We start from the raw sequence: 18,871 nt of genomic DNA on the forward strand, positions 1-18,871 counted from the left end.
AGGAGATATTTAACAAAAACAAAAACACCCAAGTCCGTCAAATGCACGAATAAGAATACGTGTATAGTATAGGCCTATCCACCATTGGGGAATTGCCGCAGCTGATTAGAGTCGTTCATTTCGTGCGGTACATGATTAGAGTCGTTCATTTCGTGCGGTACATGATTAGAGTCGTTAATTTCGTGCAGTAGCCTAAATAGCGGGCAATGGGTGTATTTTTTGTTTGCTTTTGTGCTGCTTTTTGGAAACACTCGCGTTCGCTATAAAGTCGTTAATTTGTTTGCACAGACCTAGTCTCCTACACAGCCAATTTGTGTCGGGCGATCCAAACAAACATCGTGATAGCCACATACAGTCTGGCCCGAGGCACAGACTATCAAGTGTTTGTTTACCAGTGACCTTCAATAAAATCGATATTGTAGTACAAACATGCTATATACAGGGTGTCCCTGAAAGAACTGTATAGTCAGAAACTTAATTGTTTGGGTATTTTAACGCCACAACTAAATACTTGGTGTGGTTGAGCAATAAATCAGCTATCACATACTTTTTGAATTTTGACAAAAAGACGAAATATTAAGATTAGAAATTTAATAACGTGGCATAATCACTGCGCATCATAATTTTTACTTCATTTACTGTATAAAACATACATCTTTTGACTCATTATGACACCAGATTTGTTTTCTTTTTTGAGAAACAAAAATCCTTCCAAACTTTACATACAGCCAAAAATTTACAAGATTAAATTTTTTATTTTGGCATAACAATTTAGGGAATTTTGTTTTTGTTTGTTAACGTTTGTTTTAATACGCAATCACTCGGGCACGCCCTTTCCAACGAATTATTGGAAGGTCATTTCGGTGTCATCCGAGGTCACCCAGGGGTCATCTGATGTCAAATTACTAAAAACTGACATAACAGCATGAAATTTGGTGAGTACAGTCAACATTAAGAGTCAAATGTTTGGAAGGTCATTTTGGGGGTAATCCAAGGTCACTTAGGGGTCATCTGAGGTCAGATGACTAAAATCTGTCGTATGGGCATGAAACTTGGTGGGTACAGTCAACATTGCTAGGAAACTGTCTATACATACAAAAACTTCCAACACCCGGCTCGGGTTGTTTTGGTAAAGCAATACCAACACCTGTTGTGAACTCGACACCACGAGGGGATAACCCATATCCCAACCCGTGCTCTGGGCATCTTGTAAAACATAAACATTACACAGCTGTGCGGCCTATTACATTTCCATATTATTTCCATCTTTAATCACCCCACACTCCCCATCCACCATCCAGGCTTCGCCCATACAGGGTTCTGAAAAGAAACTCACATCTAAACACAACCACTACCATACCATCACCCAACAACCTTACACACCAACCGCGTATGCCGAAAACCGCGCAACCCGAGAACCGCTCTAGTTATTATTAATATATTCTCCTTGTATAAGTGTTAGAGCACCACAAACACGACTACTAGTACAACTACCACAACCATCACTACTGCTCCAGTGCCAGTAACCATGGTACAAATCAATCGTCTGTGTTTACATCGGAACTTTCTCTTCATCCTTTTAGCAGTTTTCTGGAATTGGTATGCCTGGATAATAATATAATAATTCTATTTAGCTCAACATTGTATACCTTTTGTACACAAACACGTCCTATTCACCAAAAAAACACCCCTTGATGAATTTATAACTATTTTTGCACATTTCTTTAAAAAAAATTACACACTGGTAATTAAAGTTATGTATATTATAGGGGCAAGATATTACTACACTGTACCTCATTTCTTACCAAATATATCGAACCACTTGTCTTGAATCACTGACATTTCTGTGAAGTAATTCGATTCCTTTCCCCTATAATATATACATAATTATTGTTACCAGTGTGTAATTATTTTTTGCGAAAATGCAAAATTAGTCACAACATTTATCAGGGGTGTAGTATCACTTAATTTCTAAAAGAATGCAATCCACGGTATGTTCTTGGAATGATCTGTTCGTGACTTTATACGAGATGACATCCGTTGCCAAAAATTATTATACATAAATTCTAGACAGTTCATTGGTTGATTACCATTTATCATTTTTACTATCAGCCTCTCCGTGTGATAGTCTTTACCATCACAGTACCTGCCGTAGTGCGCCTGCGCTAAGCCGTGCGCTGACTCTTAGGCTCGCCGATATAGTTATGGGGTGGATCCCAAAATGTGAAGTATATCACGGCAAAACATGGTGTTATGTTGATGAAAAAATGTATTTCCTACCTTAAATAGTATTTAGTAATAGAATTTATGTATGAGTGATATAAAACAAATATTAACTGTCTTAAATTCGTGTAATGGTCAAAATATAATCACTCGGTGAAAGATGTATTGTTCCATTACACTCGCCGTTCCGGCTCGTGGAATGGAACAATCCATCTTTCACCTCGTGATTATATTTCGACCATCAAACTCATAGACAGTTAATATTTGTATACTATATAATCTTCCCGATTCGTGCTACTCTTCAATCACTAATGTGGACTTGAGTATTACACATACATGGTATAATCCCGGGGGGCCACTCACATATGACAGTGTACGCATACGTGACCAAATTTTTTGTGAACACCCGTAAACAAGTTTTCCTCTGTGAGCAAAATTACCCCCTAAGCACGTTTTTAGGGCGCTTTCCCCAAAAATTTGACCCCCTAAACAAGTTTTCGTCTAATTTTGGCCCCCTAAACAAGTTTTTGTCTAATGTTGACCCCCTGAACAAGTTTATGTATAAAATACCAATATACAGCGTAATTTATACAGAGGCAACGTTATGCAGTATTCACGTCGTATTTGATTCCGAATTCGGCACCTAAAGTTGATTATCGTGTCCCGGTATCGTGTGCCCTTTTCCATGCTTTCTACCGCAAATTTTCCAGAGAGTAACAGAGAAGGTTTACATTGTTTTCAGTGGAGAAAACTCACAAATCTACTACAGTAGTAATACATAATGCATGGGGAATCTATAAAGTCCTGAAAATCTTTTTAGGATGATAGTAGGCCTACACAAGATATTTTCGTCGATCCGTCAATCAAGGATTCTCGATTCAATTATTATTATTATTATTATTATTTATTCTTTCTTTATTGAGGGTTATACTGCTTCAGTGACAAGCACTGCTTTTCAAGCAGGCCCTCATTGATACATGTTATATAGCAACAAAATATATTACGATACACAATATTTACAAAGTATCATACAGTATTTACAATGTATTTACAATATATTACAAATAAGTATAATGGTATCATCAACTACAAGATAATTATAAATACCATGATTCAAAATACATAAATACAATAATTATATTTAAAGAAAAAAAATCAAGCAAGTAAATGAATAAAATATAGATAAAGACAGGCCTAAATTTCTTTAATTTTTGATTGAAATTGGCCTAAAGTCATATTTTCCATCTGAGCTCTTACTGTCGGTGGCAAAGAATTCCATGCATAGGCTGCCCTGACATGAAAAGTACGTTGACCTGAATTTGATTTAAATTTTGGTACAATCAATGTATTAGAAGTATGATTTCTAGTTATATGATTATGGTTATCATGAACAAAATCAAATTGAGAAGATAAGTATGATGGATATTCATTCTTTAAACATTTGAAAACAGTCATTAATAGAGTATTATGCCATCTTTGATCAAGTTTAACCCACTGCAATGTATTCATTAAATCATTAGTTGGTGTCCTTATATCTGCTGAGAGAATTATTCTAGCTAAATTATTATGAAGTACCTGAAGCCTATTATGGTACTCTACACTAAAATTTGACCAGACCATGCTTCCATAATCAAAGTGGGGAATAACAAGAGCATTGGATAACATTACAGTGGTTTTGTATGGAAGGAAATATTTTATACGTTTTATTATGCCAGTTCTTTTGGAAATAGTTTTACTAACATTATCGACATGAGCTGACCAGGACAGCTTGCTATCAAATTTCACACCTAGATATTTAAACTCATCTACTCTTTCAATATCATTGTTGTTATATATTAAATGTACATTGTTGAACTTTTCAAGCATTTTGTTTGTACCAAAGATCATAAACTTAGTCTTTTCAACATTTAAAGTGAGTTTGTTTACTTTGAACCATTCAGCTACCCTACTTAGACATGACTCCATTTGAATTTTAAGATCAGATTCATTTTTAGCTTTACACATTAAAGAGGTATCATCTGCATACATTACAGTTTTACATTCAGACACAGCATTAGGTAAACAGTTAACGAAAATTATAAACAGTAAAGGACCTAAAATTGAGCCTTGAGGAATACCAATATCAATTGGCCTAAAGTCAGAAAAAGTTGAGTTAACATTAACAGTTTGTTCTCTGTTGTTTAAGTATGATTTAAACCATAATAATTCATCCCCACATACCCCATATTGTTTAAGTTTCCCAATCAGAATATCATGATTTACAGTATCAAATGCTTTCTTTAAGTCTATAAATAAAACGCCTGTAGCATAACCTGTATCCATATTCTTTAAAATGTAATCTTGAACATCTAGAAGGGTTGTTGTTGTGGAATGATTCGGACGAAATCCTGATTGAGCATTTGATAATAGTCCTACATTACTCATATATTCATATAATTGATCATGAACAGCTCTTTCAATGATCTTTGATACAATTGGTAATACAGAGATAGGTCTATAGTTACTAACATTAGTTTTATCACCCGATTTAAATATTGGAGTTACTTTAGCCTTCTTCCATGCATCAGGAAAAGTAGACCCATTCAAAGACAGGTTGCAAATATGAACAAGGCATTTTGAGATGAAAGGCGCAGCCAACTTTAATAACCTTACATTGAATGGATCTAATCCTGATGATTTACAATTTTGCATTTTACTTATTTGTTTAAGAACAAATTCATTAGATATTGCTCTAAAACTAAATTTGTTTACACTATGATTTTGATGAGAACATACAGTATTACAAGTGCATACATAATTATCATTGTTATTATTAAATTTACTCCCAAGTTCATTACCTATAGAAGTGAAAAACTCATTGAACTCATTTGCCATATCCTTTTTGTTACCTGAGTAATTACCATTCTTTTAACAACTGCTGTAGGTATACTTGATGTTTTGTTTGGTATAATTTTCTTAATTGCTTTCCAAAGATTTTTACTATTATTTATGTTGTTATTTATAGCCTCGTTACAATAACTCTTTTTCAGTGAATATTTCATATTGTTTACTTTATTTCTAAGAGACTTTGCTTTACTCCAATCTTCAGCATTATTTGTCTTATGTGCTTTTGAAAAATAGTAGTCCCTATCTTTACTTAGTCTCAAAAATTCACTGTTAACCCATTCAGGTAAACAACCTTTAACTTTCTTTTCCTTAAATGGTGCATGCTTGTCACAGGCAGCATTGAATGAAGACTGCCATTCATTAAGTGCTTCATTGACATCATTTATATTACATATTCTACCCCAATCAATATTTTTGATTGTATCAATATAATCTACTTCATTGAAGTTTTTGAAACACCTGGATCTTACAATTTTTGGTGGAAGTTTATAACGTCAACATTTATATGACGTCATTAATGAATATGCATGTTTTGTTTATTCTAAACGGTATTTTACATAAAAGTAAGAGGCCATGGTTAAATCACAATGTAACACGTCATGAAATATTTGCATAACACCGTGGCACTCTAGGCAAGGATTATTAAATCAGGATGTGACACTTCGTAATTTGCATGTGTCCAATTCATATGTTAATAGCATATTGTTATTAAAATGATGGTCTGACCTGGCTAGAGGGCGTTAATATAATAGACGTTTGATCAAGGGACAGAGTAGTTGCCGTTTGTATCGGCTACCGAACGAAACATAATTATTATGCACATTCCGACCAGACTAGCTTTGCCAAGCAGAGTAGGCCATGACGCGTAGGCCTATGTGCCGATTGCCGAACGTACATTTTAAAGTATTTGCATAACTCTTTTGCATGAAACTGTAATTGTCATCTAAAACAGACAAACAAAAACAATATTATTTGAAGTTTTAATTTTTTTTAAATTACCCTATTTTACTACGGTAAATTAAGATGGCGGTAAATTACCATGTAAATTAAGCGGTAATTTACCGACTCACAACACTGACATGAATACAAGTTTTAGTATTATTTAATAATATTATTTCCTCTATCGTTTGATGTACAATGGTACAGGTTGGGGGGGGGAATAGTTTTGTACTTAATATGAGGCTGGGGTCATAACAGTTTTAGGTCCATTAACTTGTGAGACCGGGGGTCAACAAAGTTTTGGGTTCACGAAGAGGGGATAGGGGGGGTTAAAAAATTTGTAACACGAAAAAATATATTGTCCCCCACCAAAGTATTTCTGAACACTCCCTAAACTTAGTTGATTTTCAGCAAATGTTATTTTTCAGTGAGTTTTGCTTTTATTCTGTGTTAAATTATGGCAAACGGAAACAATCAAAATATGATGTAGCAAGGAAACAAATGCTATAATCGCTCATGGGTGTCACCCATGCATACTTTTTGCATACCGGTAGGGGCCTATTGCCAATCACAAAGTTTGAAATTGTAATTGTTTAATGTAGGCTACTCCCTAACAGAATACGTTTATAGGCACGCTGGCGAAGTGACGTATTTAAATCGGATTAACTACCATAACAATAGATGAATACAATTTTGACTATCGCCCGTTCATGCAGTAGGACCTACCGATGCATTGAACCATAGATGTCAAAGAAATGCTAATCACTCATGCACCTGTAAGATTAGTCTCTTTGAAAAGAACGGTATTGTATTCAATCTATTATATGATTGAAGACAGGTGTACAGACGGCTTGACGTGAGCCTATGATTTTTTTTATTCTGGGGTCTTGTAGGTGTACGCTGGTTATCATCGATGTTGAAGTGCCTATAATAGTTCAATGTAACAAAATGAGCCAATAGACGTGATGAATAAAGATCGGATTTTTGGATTATTACTGGCGGTATACAATTAAATGTCAAAATTACGGTGCTTTTCTACTTTTCAACAATAATTCATACTGGCAGGCTACACCAATAAGTGTATTAGTGCAGATTGATATTTTTTGGGATACTTTTCCACATGGAGTAAGCACATATGGCAAAAACTATTGCCGCGGGTGCCATTTTGGAAGGTCACGTGATTTTTTGACTTCAAATACTCACTGTATTTCATATCTTATGCTTGTCGTATATGTGACCGTCCACGGCGAATGAGCCGTAAATTCCTCCCCGGTCAATTTTGTTTTATTTCGTGTTTAAAAATAAACATCATAAACTTAAAAATGGTATATCATTTGACTTCAAACGATATCCAGAAGCGGAGTTATGGTTAGTTAAACTTTGCTCCTTCAATAAAATTATAGCTTTTTTCGTTTCTATGTGTGTCTCTTTTTCCACATTTCAAATCATCCCCAAGTCAACGAGGTTTAATACCTATACAAATAACCCACCACTTGAAAAGGATTTAGCAAAAGCAAACAAAGACCAGAGTTATTAAAAGTTCTATAGCCATCTAAGCTAGAAGCTTATTATCCACTTCAATAATAGGATTATTGATTGGTGTTGTGACTATCAAAATAAGACAGATGTCGCCGCCAGCTTTAGTGACCGATGAATACGACTTTCGTACACATTTAACACCATAACTCAGAATACAATTTAGGGAATTTACGGCTCGTTTGTGCTGCCGGGTCACATATTTCCTTTGTATTATCGATAGTTAGTCTCAATTTCGACATTACTATATCAACAAGACATTCCATTATCAAATTAAAAGACTTTCTTGCAGAAACAAATCACTGTGGCCTGATGGGATCATAGTAGTTGACCCACTTCCGCCCGGTCTAACCTTGCTTGGGGGCGCTTTTTACTATCTTCAACAGGTTCGATTCGCTAAACTTACGACACCTTTATGTGGTGACCTCAATCACATGGGCTGAGTAAGAGTTGATGTGAATTATTCATAACCGATCGATACCTTGCCTCACTTTGTTGAGAGCAAGCCAACAAAATTTCCATAGGTTTGCGTGGCTAAATAAAAGCCGTGAATTTAGTGTCACCCCCCTGCTCTAGGTTTGGAGTATACTGTAAATATTTCTGCGAACGGGGAATTCCGGAGAATGAATAAACTTTCCGGAATCGGAGTGTCAGCAGATTTGAAAAGCGGATTAAAATGGTACCCTAAATGCGTTACAAACGATTTTAAACCTAGCCCTTTTTATGAAAACCAGCGTTTTTTACCCCCTTAACGCGTCACGCGCGTAACGTGCTCAACCAAGAAAAAACACCCCTTTTCACGCGTTTTGTTGATCACGCATGCTTACATCATTATATTTGAGTGCCCCCCCCCCCCGGGGTATAATGCATAATTGAGTGTTGTGTCTAATATTTATTTACATAACCTGCAACATGCCCTCAATTTATACTAAGAACATAAAGAACATGTGAAGCAAGATGGCGGTATATATCTCATTCTAAAGGCATTCTAGAAACACTTGACAATATTGACAGTGAATTTATGCAACGACTTTGTATTTATGAGCTACAAATGGCGCTGAATGAAGTCAAATTTAACTAGTAACAAACGCACGGCGCATGCGCGAGCCGGGAAGTTCAAGCGTGTGGAAATGAAACTGAGAGATGTAAACATGACCGAGAGCAGAAACAACTTGGTGCAGAAAATGACGTCTTTTTATGAAACTAAGCAAATAGACTATGGGACATGGGCATTTATCTTTCACTTCCGTAGTCCACTCTTGGGCAGAACATAAAAACATAACAAATCAAGAGTAAATATATGTCTGAATTAATATTCAAAAAGTTCCCACGTTTTACTTTACTCATTTAGGAGTTATTTGGGGTTAAAAATGTGTTTTTCGTGATTTTTTTCCATTTTTGCCCAAAAATGTCAAATATTAAAATAGCTGTAACTTTGAGTAAATTGAGTAGAAATTTCATTTCTATTGTAGATGTTACATGTCATATGGATTTCCAACACTGGTGAATAAAAATGTCATAGCACAACTCTAAAATAATAAAAAAATGTCAAAAACCATATTTTTGTGCTATTTTGGCCATTTGTGACCTAAAAATGTAATTTTTGCATGGGAAAAAAAATAAATATATATTTTCTTGATTTAAAAAATATGTCATTATATCAACCTAGTTATTCTGAACAAAAAAATTAATGATGGTGAATGTCTGTGACCTATAGTTTTTGATCTATGGCCCTTTCAAATTCACATATGGACTAAAATAGCATGTTTTTGTCAATTTTTCCAATATTAGGCTGAAAATGGTACTTTTTTGTAATTTTAACAAAATATTCAGTGTTTGGAAAGTGGGAACTTCACATATATTATGGATATATTATAGTACTTTCATTTTAAGCTAGTTGTAGATCCACTGGTAGCTCGGTTTCCATGGCAGAAGCAATTATATCGTCAATTTTACTACTTTCAATGCAGCAAAATCATTTTAGTCATCATTTTACTGCATTGAAAGTAGATAAATTGCTGCTACCACGGTAGTGGGCATACTAGTGGATCTTGAAATAGCTTAACATTAAAGTACAATTACATGTTCATATTATTAAGTGAAGTTCCCACTTTCCAAAAACTAACAAGTTGGTAAAATGGCCATAAAGGACCATTTTTGGCGTAATATTGGAAATATTGAACAAAAACATGCTATTTTAGTCCATATATGAATTTGAAAGTACCATAGATCAAAAACTATAGGTCACAGACATTCACCATCATTAACTTTTTTGTTCAGAATAACTAGGTTGACATAATGACATATTTTTTAAATCAATAAAATTTATATTTATTTTTTTCCCCATGCAAAAATTACATTTTTAGCTCAAAAATGGCTGAAATAGCACAAAAATATGGTTTTTGCCATTTTTTTTTTATATTTTAGAGTTGTGCTGTGACATTTTTATTCACCAGTGTTAGACATCCATGTAATATGTAACATCTACAATAGAAATGAAATTTCTACTCAATTTATTTTGAAAGTTTGACATTTTTGGGCAAAAATTGGAAAAAAATCACGAAACATTTTTAACCCCAAATAACTCCTAAATTACACAGTAACGTGCAACTTTTGAAAGTGGGAAATGTTATATTATTGATCAGTGATATAATAGCTATATTTTCATGTATAAACCATCCTCTACCCAGAAAGGGAGAACGAAAACTACTTTCTGAAGCACTTAGCAAGCCTTGTCCCATGGTCTAAAAATCACATCAATCTTTTCAAGGAATATAAACACCAAAGTCATATCTAGCACATATGTCAAAAAGAAGCTGAAAATTTATCAGGTAAGCGAGAAAGGGTCGAAATTTTCTCACATTTTCGGTCACAAATTTTTTCGAAAAAACTCATATTTTTTAACTCAAAAAATGGCTATAAAAATTCCCGTACACCACCAATTTCATGAGTTTGGTCCTCAAAAATTAATTGAGTAATCCTCATAGTGTTTTCAATTCAATTCCCCGGGGGACGGAAAAACGGACAGGGCATTTTGATGGAGTGAAATGGACGGATGAGGTTGTCAATCTAAATGAGATCATGGTAGGTAAAATGTCTACATTCATAAAAATCCATCACCAGTAATGATACAAACATAAGGTGCATCACCAGTAATCCATCACCAGTAATGATACAAACTTAAGGTGCAGAAAATAGGTGAGTAGGGTTTGAATGATTACAATGCCATTTAAAAGATATTTAATTTTATTTAATTTTATCCACAAATTGACACCTGAGTCAGGGCGTTGCAAACGTGTTTGCTCATTTGCTGGGTATGTTGTTTATCAATTTCTGATTGCTAACCGTCTATTTTGAACGGGCTTTCAGCCTTGCAGTTTCGGCAGCATCGTAGACGTGAATTGACAGCGACAGTGCATTTTCCATGATTAAATAATAATTATTGATTAACAGAGTTTACAAAAAGATGGTAAACTATCAATTTCGTCTTTATCACTGTTTATGCAGCAATCAGCACGAAGAAACGGACTACTTTACTTACCGCTGCTTCTAGGTTATCCGCTCTGACAAGTAACTCGTCCAGATTTTCGCCTCTAGATAGAACCTTTTCGATAGCCTCTCTTACAATCCCCTGAACCTCCTCTACTTCCTTCTGTAGTGTATCAATGGTACGACCATTTGGAGCATATGTGGTGGCGTTTTCTTCTAACCGGCAATGAATATCCTGAGACAAACAAGACAAGTGTTATGTTGGCAATCTCAAATTTTTTAATTGTCGTATATTTCTTGGCTATAGTCTAAAAAACATAATAATATGTGGTCATACGCAACGAATGACCTGTAAGGTCGGCCCGGTCAATTTTCTTTTATTTCGTGTTTAGAAAATATATATATCACAAGCTTTAAAATGGTATATGGGTAATGGGTTTGTGGAACTTTGCTCCTACAAACAAAAAATTACGTTTTTCGGTTCTGACGTGTGTCTCTTTTCCCATAAATGCTGGTAATGAATATCAAACATTCATGGCGGTCATTTCAAGTCAACGAGTTCAGGAATGTCCACTCATTGTTAATTGTTGGTTATACATACCTAAACAAAATACTATGCTTTGTAACCTACCACTTGAAGAGGATTTAGCCAAAGCAAACAAAGACTAGAGATATTTATGAATTATATAGACATAGGTAGAAGCTTATTATCCTCTTCAACAACATAAGATTATTGATTGGTTTAAAAGGTGTTTGACTAGAGCTATGAAAATGAGATAAATGTAACACCAACTTGAGGTACGATCTTCATGCACATTTTACACTGTAACCCAGAATAAAATTTACAACTCATTTTGGTGTACGGTCACATACATATGTTGATCTCAGAGACCAACCTGAAAAAGAAATAAGTAACCTTAAATAGTCTTAGGGGGAGAGTTGGTACACCACCACCCCCCCCTTCGTAGTTATAGGGTTAATGTTTTAAAACGTGTTCTAAACGTGTAGTGCTTTTAGTCAAAATGTTTCATCGATATTTAAATACCGGGTTTATGTAATTTATAAAGGTAATGAAAATGTTAATTGTAACCTATTTTCATATTTTTTGGCAACCATTAAGTTTTATAAAATATTTTTAAACTATTTAATAACATTATGTTTGGATGTTCTCCAGCAAGTTTAAAAATTATTTTTTATTATTATTAATACATTTCATACGCTATTATATCCTTAATATAACCCGACATTTAACTTTTATGCAAAACTTTTGTGTTTGCTCGAATAAACGTTTGTCATGTACGATACCAAATTGGAATCCTTGATCGAGTGTATCACAAGTTCCTCCGAGCTCCAAACATAACAAACACATAACGACGCAACGACGCTATCATCAACCCGGTCTCTCTTAAAATCGAGATCGACCGTCCCTGTAAAAATAAATCTTACGTGATTGATGGCGAAACAAATATGCACTGAAAAACATTTTGAAGACCGAATTAAAAAGACTAGTTTGCGTATGACGTCCTGTCAACAAGACCAAAGATGTCGCACTGTGCAGGTCAGCAACCAATCACTTCGCGTCGAATCACGTCGAATTCTAATTACTTTACATTTACTTACTCTTTGGTTTGGTTGAATTTCGTCTTCCACTAATGCAACGTACTTGTCCTTAGAGGATGGTGTAACGAAAGGTGGCGGCGAGGAGCTATCGTTTTGTGTCTTCTTTTTCTTTCCTGGAATGCGAATCTTCATCGACTTCTTGCTTGCCTTTGAGAACTTTTTCTGCATGATTGAAAAATACGGGATACGATACCTTGATGAACTGCGTGCTAACCATAGGCTTCAACATTAAAAGTCGAGATTATTTTCTCAAAATATCACGATCTATCTCAAAAACTATACAACCAATTTGTGAATTTTTGAACAAAATTTGAAACTTGTCGTAGATACACGCGTAGAATAGTCGTAATAAATATAATAATGTTCAAATAAATAAATACTTGTACGTTACCAAGGTTGTCATGGATGTTCGATAGTCCGATTTTCGCTGGTATAACTTTCGGACTTGAGAACCCTTTAAAAAAACATTGTTTGGACTGGCGAACCTTTTCTTTTGTAAACTTTTTGTCGGACTAGCGAACTTAAACACTATCCATCAATTATACTCTAAATAAGTTTATTATTCAAACACATTTACAAGTGAAGGCAAGGATGTGTTTAGAAAGTGCAGTGAAGTGTTTATTGCCAAACACTGTTTTTGCAATGTATGGATGCGGTGAATTTATTGTGTTACGCATTGGACTACTGACATTGTGTCAGCTTTCTTCATTTAAAGCCTTAATGTACGATCTTTTTCAGAATATACCTTTATTTTTTTCAAAACCGATTTTTTGGCATATTTGTAATTCTTACACATGTTCCAACTTAAATCTATGGGCAAACTGTCAAATTCGCCATATTTGTAGTAAAACGGGATGATTTTCTGTTGGCCCGACATATTATCATAATTTTTCGTAGTCTCCTACGAAACCAGTTTATTACGCTCCCTACACACGTGGAGGGAGCGTAACCAAACTGGATGCGTAGGAGACTAGCTCTGAGACCGCACTCGCTGTCCTAGTCCAAATAGTGCGAGATATTTCGAGTGATAGAGGTGAAGTTTATGATGTTGTTTCTTTGCAAATTCCCAATGTTTTTCGCGTCCAAATGTATTGGGAACTTTCATAATGATTGCATATTATCATTTTGGAAGAAAAAAGTTTAAAAAGATCGTACATTAAGGCTTTAAAGACGATCGTTTGAACAAGCAAACAATTCCTCCCTCCCGCTGAGCTCCTCCTCTGGCCGGAATACATATCTTTCGTAGTATATTACCATTTACCATTTTCTTCTTCAAAGCTCCAGGAAATTTTCGGATCTTCTTAACACCTAAGCCGTCCACCACTGTTACCACGAGATTTCCATCCGCGTCATCGCTAATTCCACTTTCAACATCCCGAGCTTTACATTCCTCCTCCTCATCATTACTAAGTTCTTCGATTAAGTTGTTATTTTGACAGCCAAATGTTTTTACGACTTCTTCTAAGAATGTAAACGATTGCTCTTCAAAAAAGTCTGGTGACGTGGCACACATATAGAAAATCCCATTGTCAGATAGCACTGCAAATTTGTATCTGTGGTGTAACAATCCATGAAACCAAAATATGAAAAGAAAACATAAACTTATCTGATTTTATTGTAACCTCGGTCGTAAGGCCGTATAAAATTATAAAATCTTTTGGTACGAGGATTGTCAATATTCGATGAGGAGAGAGAGAATGTAAACTTAATTTAATTTTTAGTAGTTTTCGGTCTTTTCCAACAGTGCCCAAGGAAAGGAGGAGCTGCTTTTTAAAATGTTCGATTCTGATGGACAAACCACCAAGAGTACCACAAAGTCTTGGAAGTGATCCACGTTCTCTAATCAACTTATTTATATAAAGTTTTCCTAAAGTATTCCAAAGTTTAAAAATTCATCATATCCCAGAAATTTTTTTTTTATGCGGCCTAACATTATAAATATCATAATCATTATCATTTAAGTTATCAAATGTTATAACACCATATGTTGTAACTATACGACGATTTTATTGTTGAGGATTGGTCTAAATTAAGATTTAGAGACTCTATGGTGCCCATCCTCGTATTTAAATAAATCAAAACCGAGTGACCAGGGCTCAATCCCCGTTAAGTCCGGAGCTTCATAAAGTCGTTTAAGTAGTAGTAAGAGTATGAGCGGCGTGAGCCGCGAATATTCTTACAAACTAGTAGCACCCACCAAAATGCTCTTATAAGTAGGGGGTGTGCTCTTACAGCCATCTGTTTCGGTCTAAAAGTTGTCATCTACTCCAATTTGTTTATCTATAACCCTGTCACCAACTCAGTGAACTGCAATTCCTTTACCTTTGACCAGAGTTGATCAAGGGTCTGATGGAGCAAGGTAGATGGTTATTGTATGTGTCTAGATTTATAGACTGCATTTGACAGTTTCTTGTTGTGTGACAACCTTAATTACTTCCTATAGGGCCTACATTATTTTTCATGTTTGCCTTGCTTTCTTTACTTCTTCCTTACTTTCTTCCTTATCTTCTTTCCTATCTTTTTTCTTACTTTCATTATTTCTTTCCTTCTTCCCATGCATGTCTTTCTTTCTTTCCTTTCATCCTTCCTTTCTGTTTTCTTTCTTTTTTCTGTCTTTCCGTACTTCTTTTTTCCTTTCTTTCTTTCTTTCTTTCTTTCTTTCTTTCTTTCTTTCTTTCTTTCTTTCTTTCTTTCTTTCTTTCTTTCTTTCTTTCTTTCTTTCTTTCTTTCTTTCTTTCTTTCTTTCTTTCTTTCTTTCTTTCTTTCTTTCTTTCTTTCTTTCTTTCTTTCTTTCTTTCTTTCTTTCTTTCTTTCTTTCTTTCTTTCTTTCTTTCTTTCTTTCTTTCTTTTCTTTTCTTTTCTTTCTTTTCTTTTCTTTTCTTTCTTTTCTTTTCTTTTCTTTTCTTTTCTTTTCTTTTCTTTCTTTCTTTCTTTCTTTCTTTCTTTCTTTCTTTCTTTCTTTTTTCTTTCTTTCTTTCTTTCTTTCTTTTTCCTTTTATTCTTCCTTTCTTTCATTCTTTTTTGTTTGTTTTTTGTTTTTTATTATTCTTTCTTTCCTTCTTTCATTCTTTCTTTTCTTCTTTCTTTTCTTCTTTGTTTTTCCATTCTTTTTCCTTCAAAATCCAAACTATTAAAGAGTATCTTAGCTCATAGATTCTAAATATCCTTAGCTTTAAAACTATGTCCTTCTCATTGAGATGTTTCAAACATCAGTCAAATATGGTACATATCTCTTGTCACTACTACTATAATTTAATATAAAAGGTGAAAATGATCTGGTTTAGTTTTGTATGTGAGGTGAAGGTCAGAGTAGTTGTCTTTGGAAATTCAAAATAAGGGTATTGGTCCCTGGGAATTGGTTTTACACCCACCTATGTTTACAACATCAATCTGTCTCAAAAATCTGTTATTGGTCAAGTATGCTACATATCTGTTGTCACTTACTACTATAATTGAAAGTGTTCTCTTATTGAAAGTTCTCTTTCATGCAGTTCATATTGCATTGTACAATTTAAATATGGGAAATTATAGCACTGCTGGAAAAGGGTACGGTGTGCTACTAATATATTAATGAATATAAAGTTTGTTATGAATAATTATCAAACAAATTCTCTGCTTGCTTCACAATTATTAAGAACATGTTTGGTTTTTTTTTTGTTCAAAGCAAGCCCACTTCGGTGTATCTCGATGGAAGCAAATTTGAAAGCCAAATGGGGAGCAACAAATTAAATCACAATCATTTTGAAAAATAATATATTATTGTGGTACATGACATACTTTACTTTCCAAGTACCTTTCATGAAAAAAGACCTTTCTGACTTGCTGTGTCGCATTAATATTTGGTAGCATCGACAATACCACTGCACGAAAGTTCTTTTTGGTATCTCGTGAATGGTCAGCAATAATACTTCGTCCAACGGCCACACATCCGTATTGAATCGCCATTGTAAACACGAATCTGAAGATAAAACAAGACATGATAAAAGTTACAGGTATTAACAATGAATTGCAGAAACGATAAGGCCAAGTGTATTGAATTAGAATTGAATTAACAAAACGTACCGTGTGAACTATGCCATTAATTAACGCCCACTCTTCCATAACCGGGTTTTGTAATTACCCATTATTTCGCCATAAAGTAAGCCATAAATAAGTATTGATGACATTTCTTAAATTTTGCAAGATAGAATCATCAATGTGGTACCAAATTAAAACAGTGTTTAATGTAAAACTTCATTTTTATAATAATTACACAAAAATGCATGCATGTTGCGGTTCAGGAAATTATGTATGACTTAATTAAATATGAAAATAATTAAAATATGAAAATATTTGAAAACAATAGTCTTTAAATTTTATTGTTTAATATTAAGGTTTTTAGCGGGTACTTTTATTATTCCTCCAATCGGAAATCCTTTGAAAAAGGAAAAAGAAAATAAATTATCTCAAATGAAATTGATTTCTTTTAAGTAAAACGTTTTTCGTTGGAAAACTTTGCTTCTGATAACAATGCTACATTCGAAGTTACAGCCATTTAAATGAATTTAGGAGTCCCCTAGGTCCAAAATGGTTTGATTATGAGAAAAATACTATTAATGACATCATTTCATTTTACGGAAAATGAAAATGTGTATCATTTGTATGTCGAACTCCAAACAATTTGAATGAGTATGGGGCATAAGAGGTCCGATTCCAGAATAATACAGGCTTTAAAAATCATCTTTTTTTGTTTGCCAAATAAAATATTTCAATTATAATCCTTAGTTGGACCTATAAACTTTGAATAAAAGTTAAAATTACATATTAATATTTTGAAAACATTGCCAAAAATCATTATTTTTCTGAGAATTTTTGCCACTAAATTGACTGACTTGGCACAAGTCTAAGCATTCAAAATCATGCATACATTGTATTATAGGCTAAAATTATAACATATCACTCTTAATTTCACTCTATTGTATTTGTTTCAATAATTGGCACTAAAAGGTAGTAATTAATATGTAGCAGCTTCGCCAAAAATCTGAACCCAGAGTGATTTACAGAGGCTCGGTAAGATTTTAATATGGGGGGAGGGGTATCAATATGAGGCCATCTCCGAAAATTCTCCGAAAGTATATACAATCCAGCACCATTTGACACAGAATAATTTTGAAAATTTGCACTTTTGGGTCTAAAATGGGCAAATATGAGGTTAATTTGGTCAGAAACCCATTGTCAGGCGTCAACATTGTCAGAGGTGGGATGATTGTATAGAACATCCCTGGCAAAATATTGGGGAGGATTTATCCCCCATCCCCCGGGATCTACGCCTATGCTGCAGACTACGGAATTCATTGCATTGGCCACTGACATGAGCTGTCATGCTCATAGGCCTATTCGAACTAGAGGTAAGGCCTACAAGCTCAAATTAAATAAAATCGGAGCAACTTCAGTTTATAGTTCTCAGTTCTTTAAATACTGATCGAGAATTTCTACAGACTTACCTATTTTGGAAACCGGTGCAAAGTATTGCAAATTGTTTTCAATATTAGAAATAAATAGGTCTACTGTGTTTGTCTGGTATTTGTAGAGTGATACTACGCAGTATACTTCCCTCCTTCACCTAAACATAGAGTTAGCGGTGTTATCCAATCCAGTGTTTATATGAATCAATTCACCACATTGGAAGCTTCACGTGTTTCTTTTGTGTTATAGGTTAAAAATAGAAAGAACTTTATCAATGGGAATTCTACCATTTGGATTGGTTTTATCGGTCGGGGATACCGCAGTACCGTGGAGCAAAAACTTCCGGATAATTTGCCACACAAATTTTGTCAAGCTAACGTAGCACTGCCTTTGACACGACTCTCATGCGGCTATGGGAACTCCCCTCAGCTGAAGTAGTCCACTCCAAATGCGTGATAAACTTTTCACCCTGTTTTCACTGTTTTATGATTTAGTCACACGTTTAGTCACACCCCGGCTTGAAAGAGTCTAGGCCTATGTGTTTATAGAACACCTTGCGTAATTTCAGGGAAAATGGGGAATACCAAATATGCCGCAATTTGGAAGCCTAAAAAAGGTAGGCATAGAAAGTAAAAGTATTTAGACATTGAAACAGGTTCATCAGGTTTGGTAATAACGAAATAAACAGGTTTTTAATTTGTCAAAACCAGTAAAGAAACTTACTATTTCTTGC

At 34.4% G+C, this 18,871-nt stretch overlaps 1 protein-coding gene across 1 annotated transcript; it reads right to left on the bottom strand.

The window, feature by feature from the left end:
• Nucleotides 1-1,433: 1,433 nt before the first annotated feature.
• On the bottom strand, nucleotides 1,434-16,644 carry LOC140172101 (uncharacterized). Its single transcript, XM_072195447.1, has 5 exons — nucleotides 16,487-16,644; nucleotides 13,955-14,246; nucleotides 12,694-12,855; nucleotides 11,126-11,308; nucleotides 1,434-1,605 (listed from the first exon to the last, which is right to left on the bottom strand). Exons 1-5 carry the CDS (start codon nucleotides 16,636-16,638, stop codon nucleotides 1,459-1,461), a joined length of 936 nt encoding a protein of 311 aa, XP_072051548.1. The 5' UTR covers nucleotides 16,639-16,644; the 3' UTR covers nucleotides 1,434-1,458.
• Between the last annotated feature and the right edge of the window lie 2,227 nt (nucleotides 16,645-18,871).

This window comes from Amphiura filiformis, chromosome 15, assembly GCF_039555335.1.
Source record: "Amphiura filiformis chromosome 15, Afil_fr2py, whole genome shotgun sequence".
NCBI lineage: Eukaryota > Metazoa > Echinodermata > Ophiuroidea > Amphilepidida > Amphiuridae > Amphiura > Amphiura filiformis.

Bases quoted from the DNA above. Each gene is read 5' to 3' on its own strand.
- LOC140172101 (XM_072195447.1), bottom strand. From the start codon at position 16,638: ATGGCGATTCAATACGGATGTGTGGCCGTTGGACGAAGTATTATTGCT. The intron at 11,309-12,693 runs GTAAGTAAATGT...TGTTTGTCTCAG, and splicing joins AAATTCAACCAAACCAAAGA to GATATTCATTGCCGGTTAGA. The intron at 1,606-11,125 runs GTAAGTAAAGTA...ATTATTATCCAG, and splicing joins CGGATAACCTAGAAGCAGCG to GCATACCAATTCCAGAAAAC.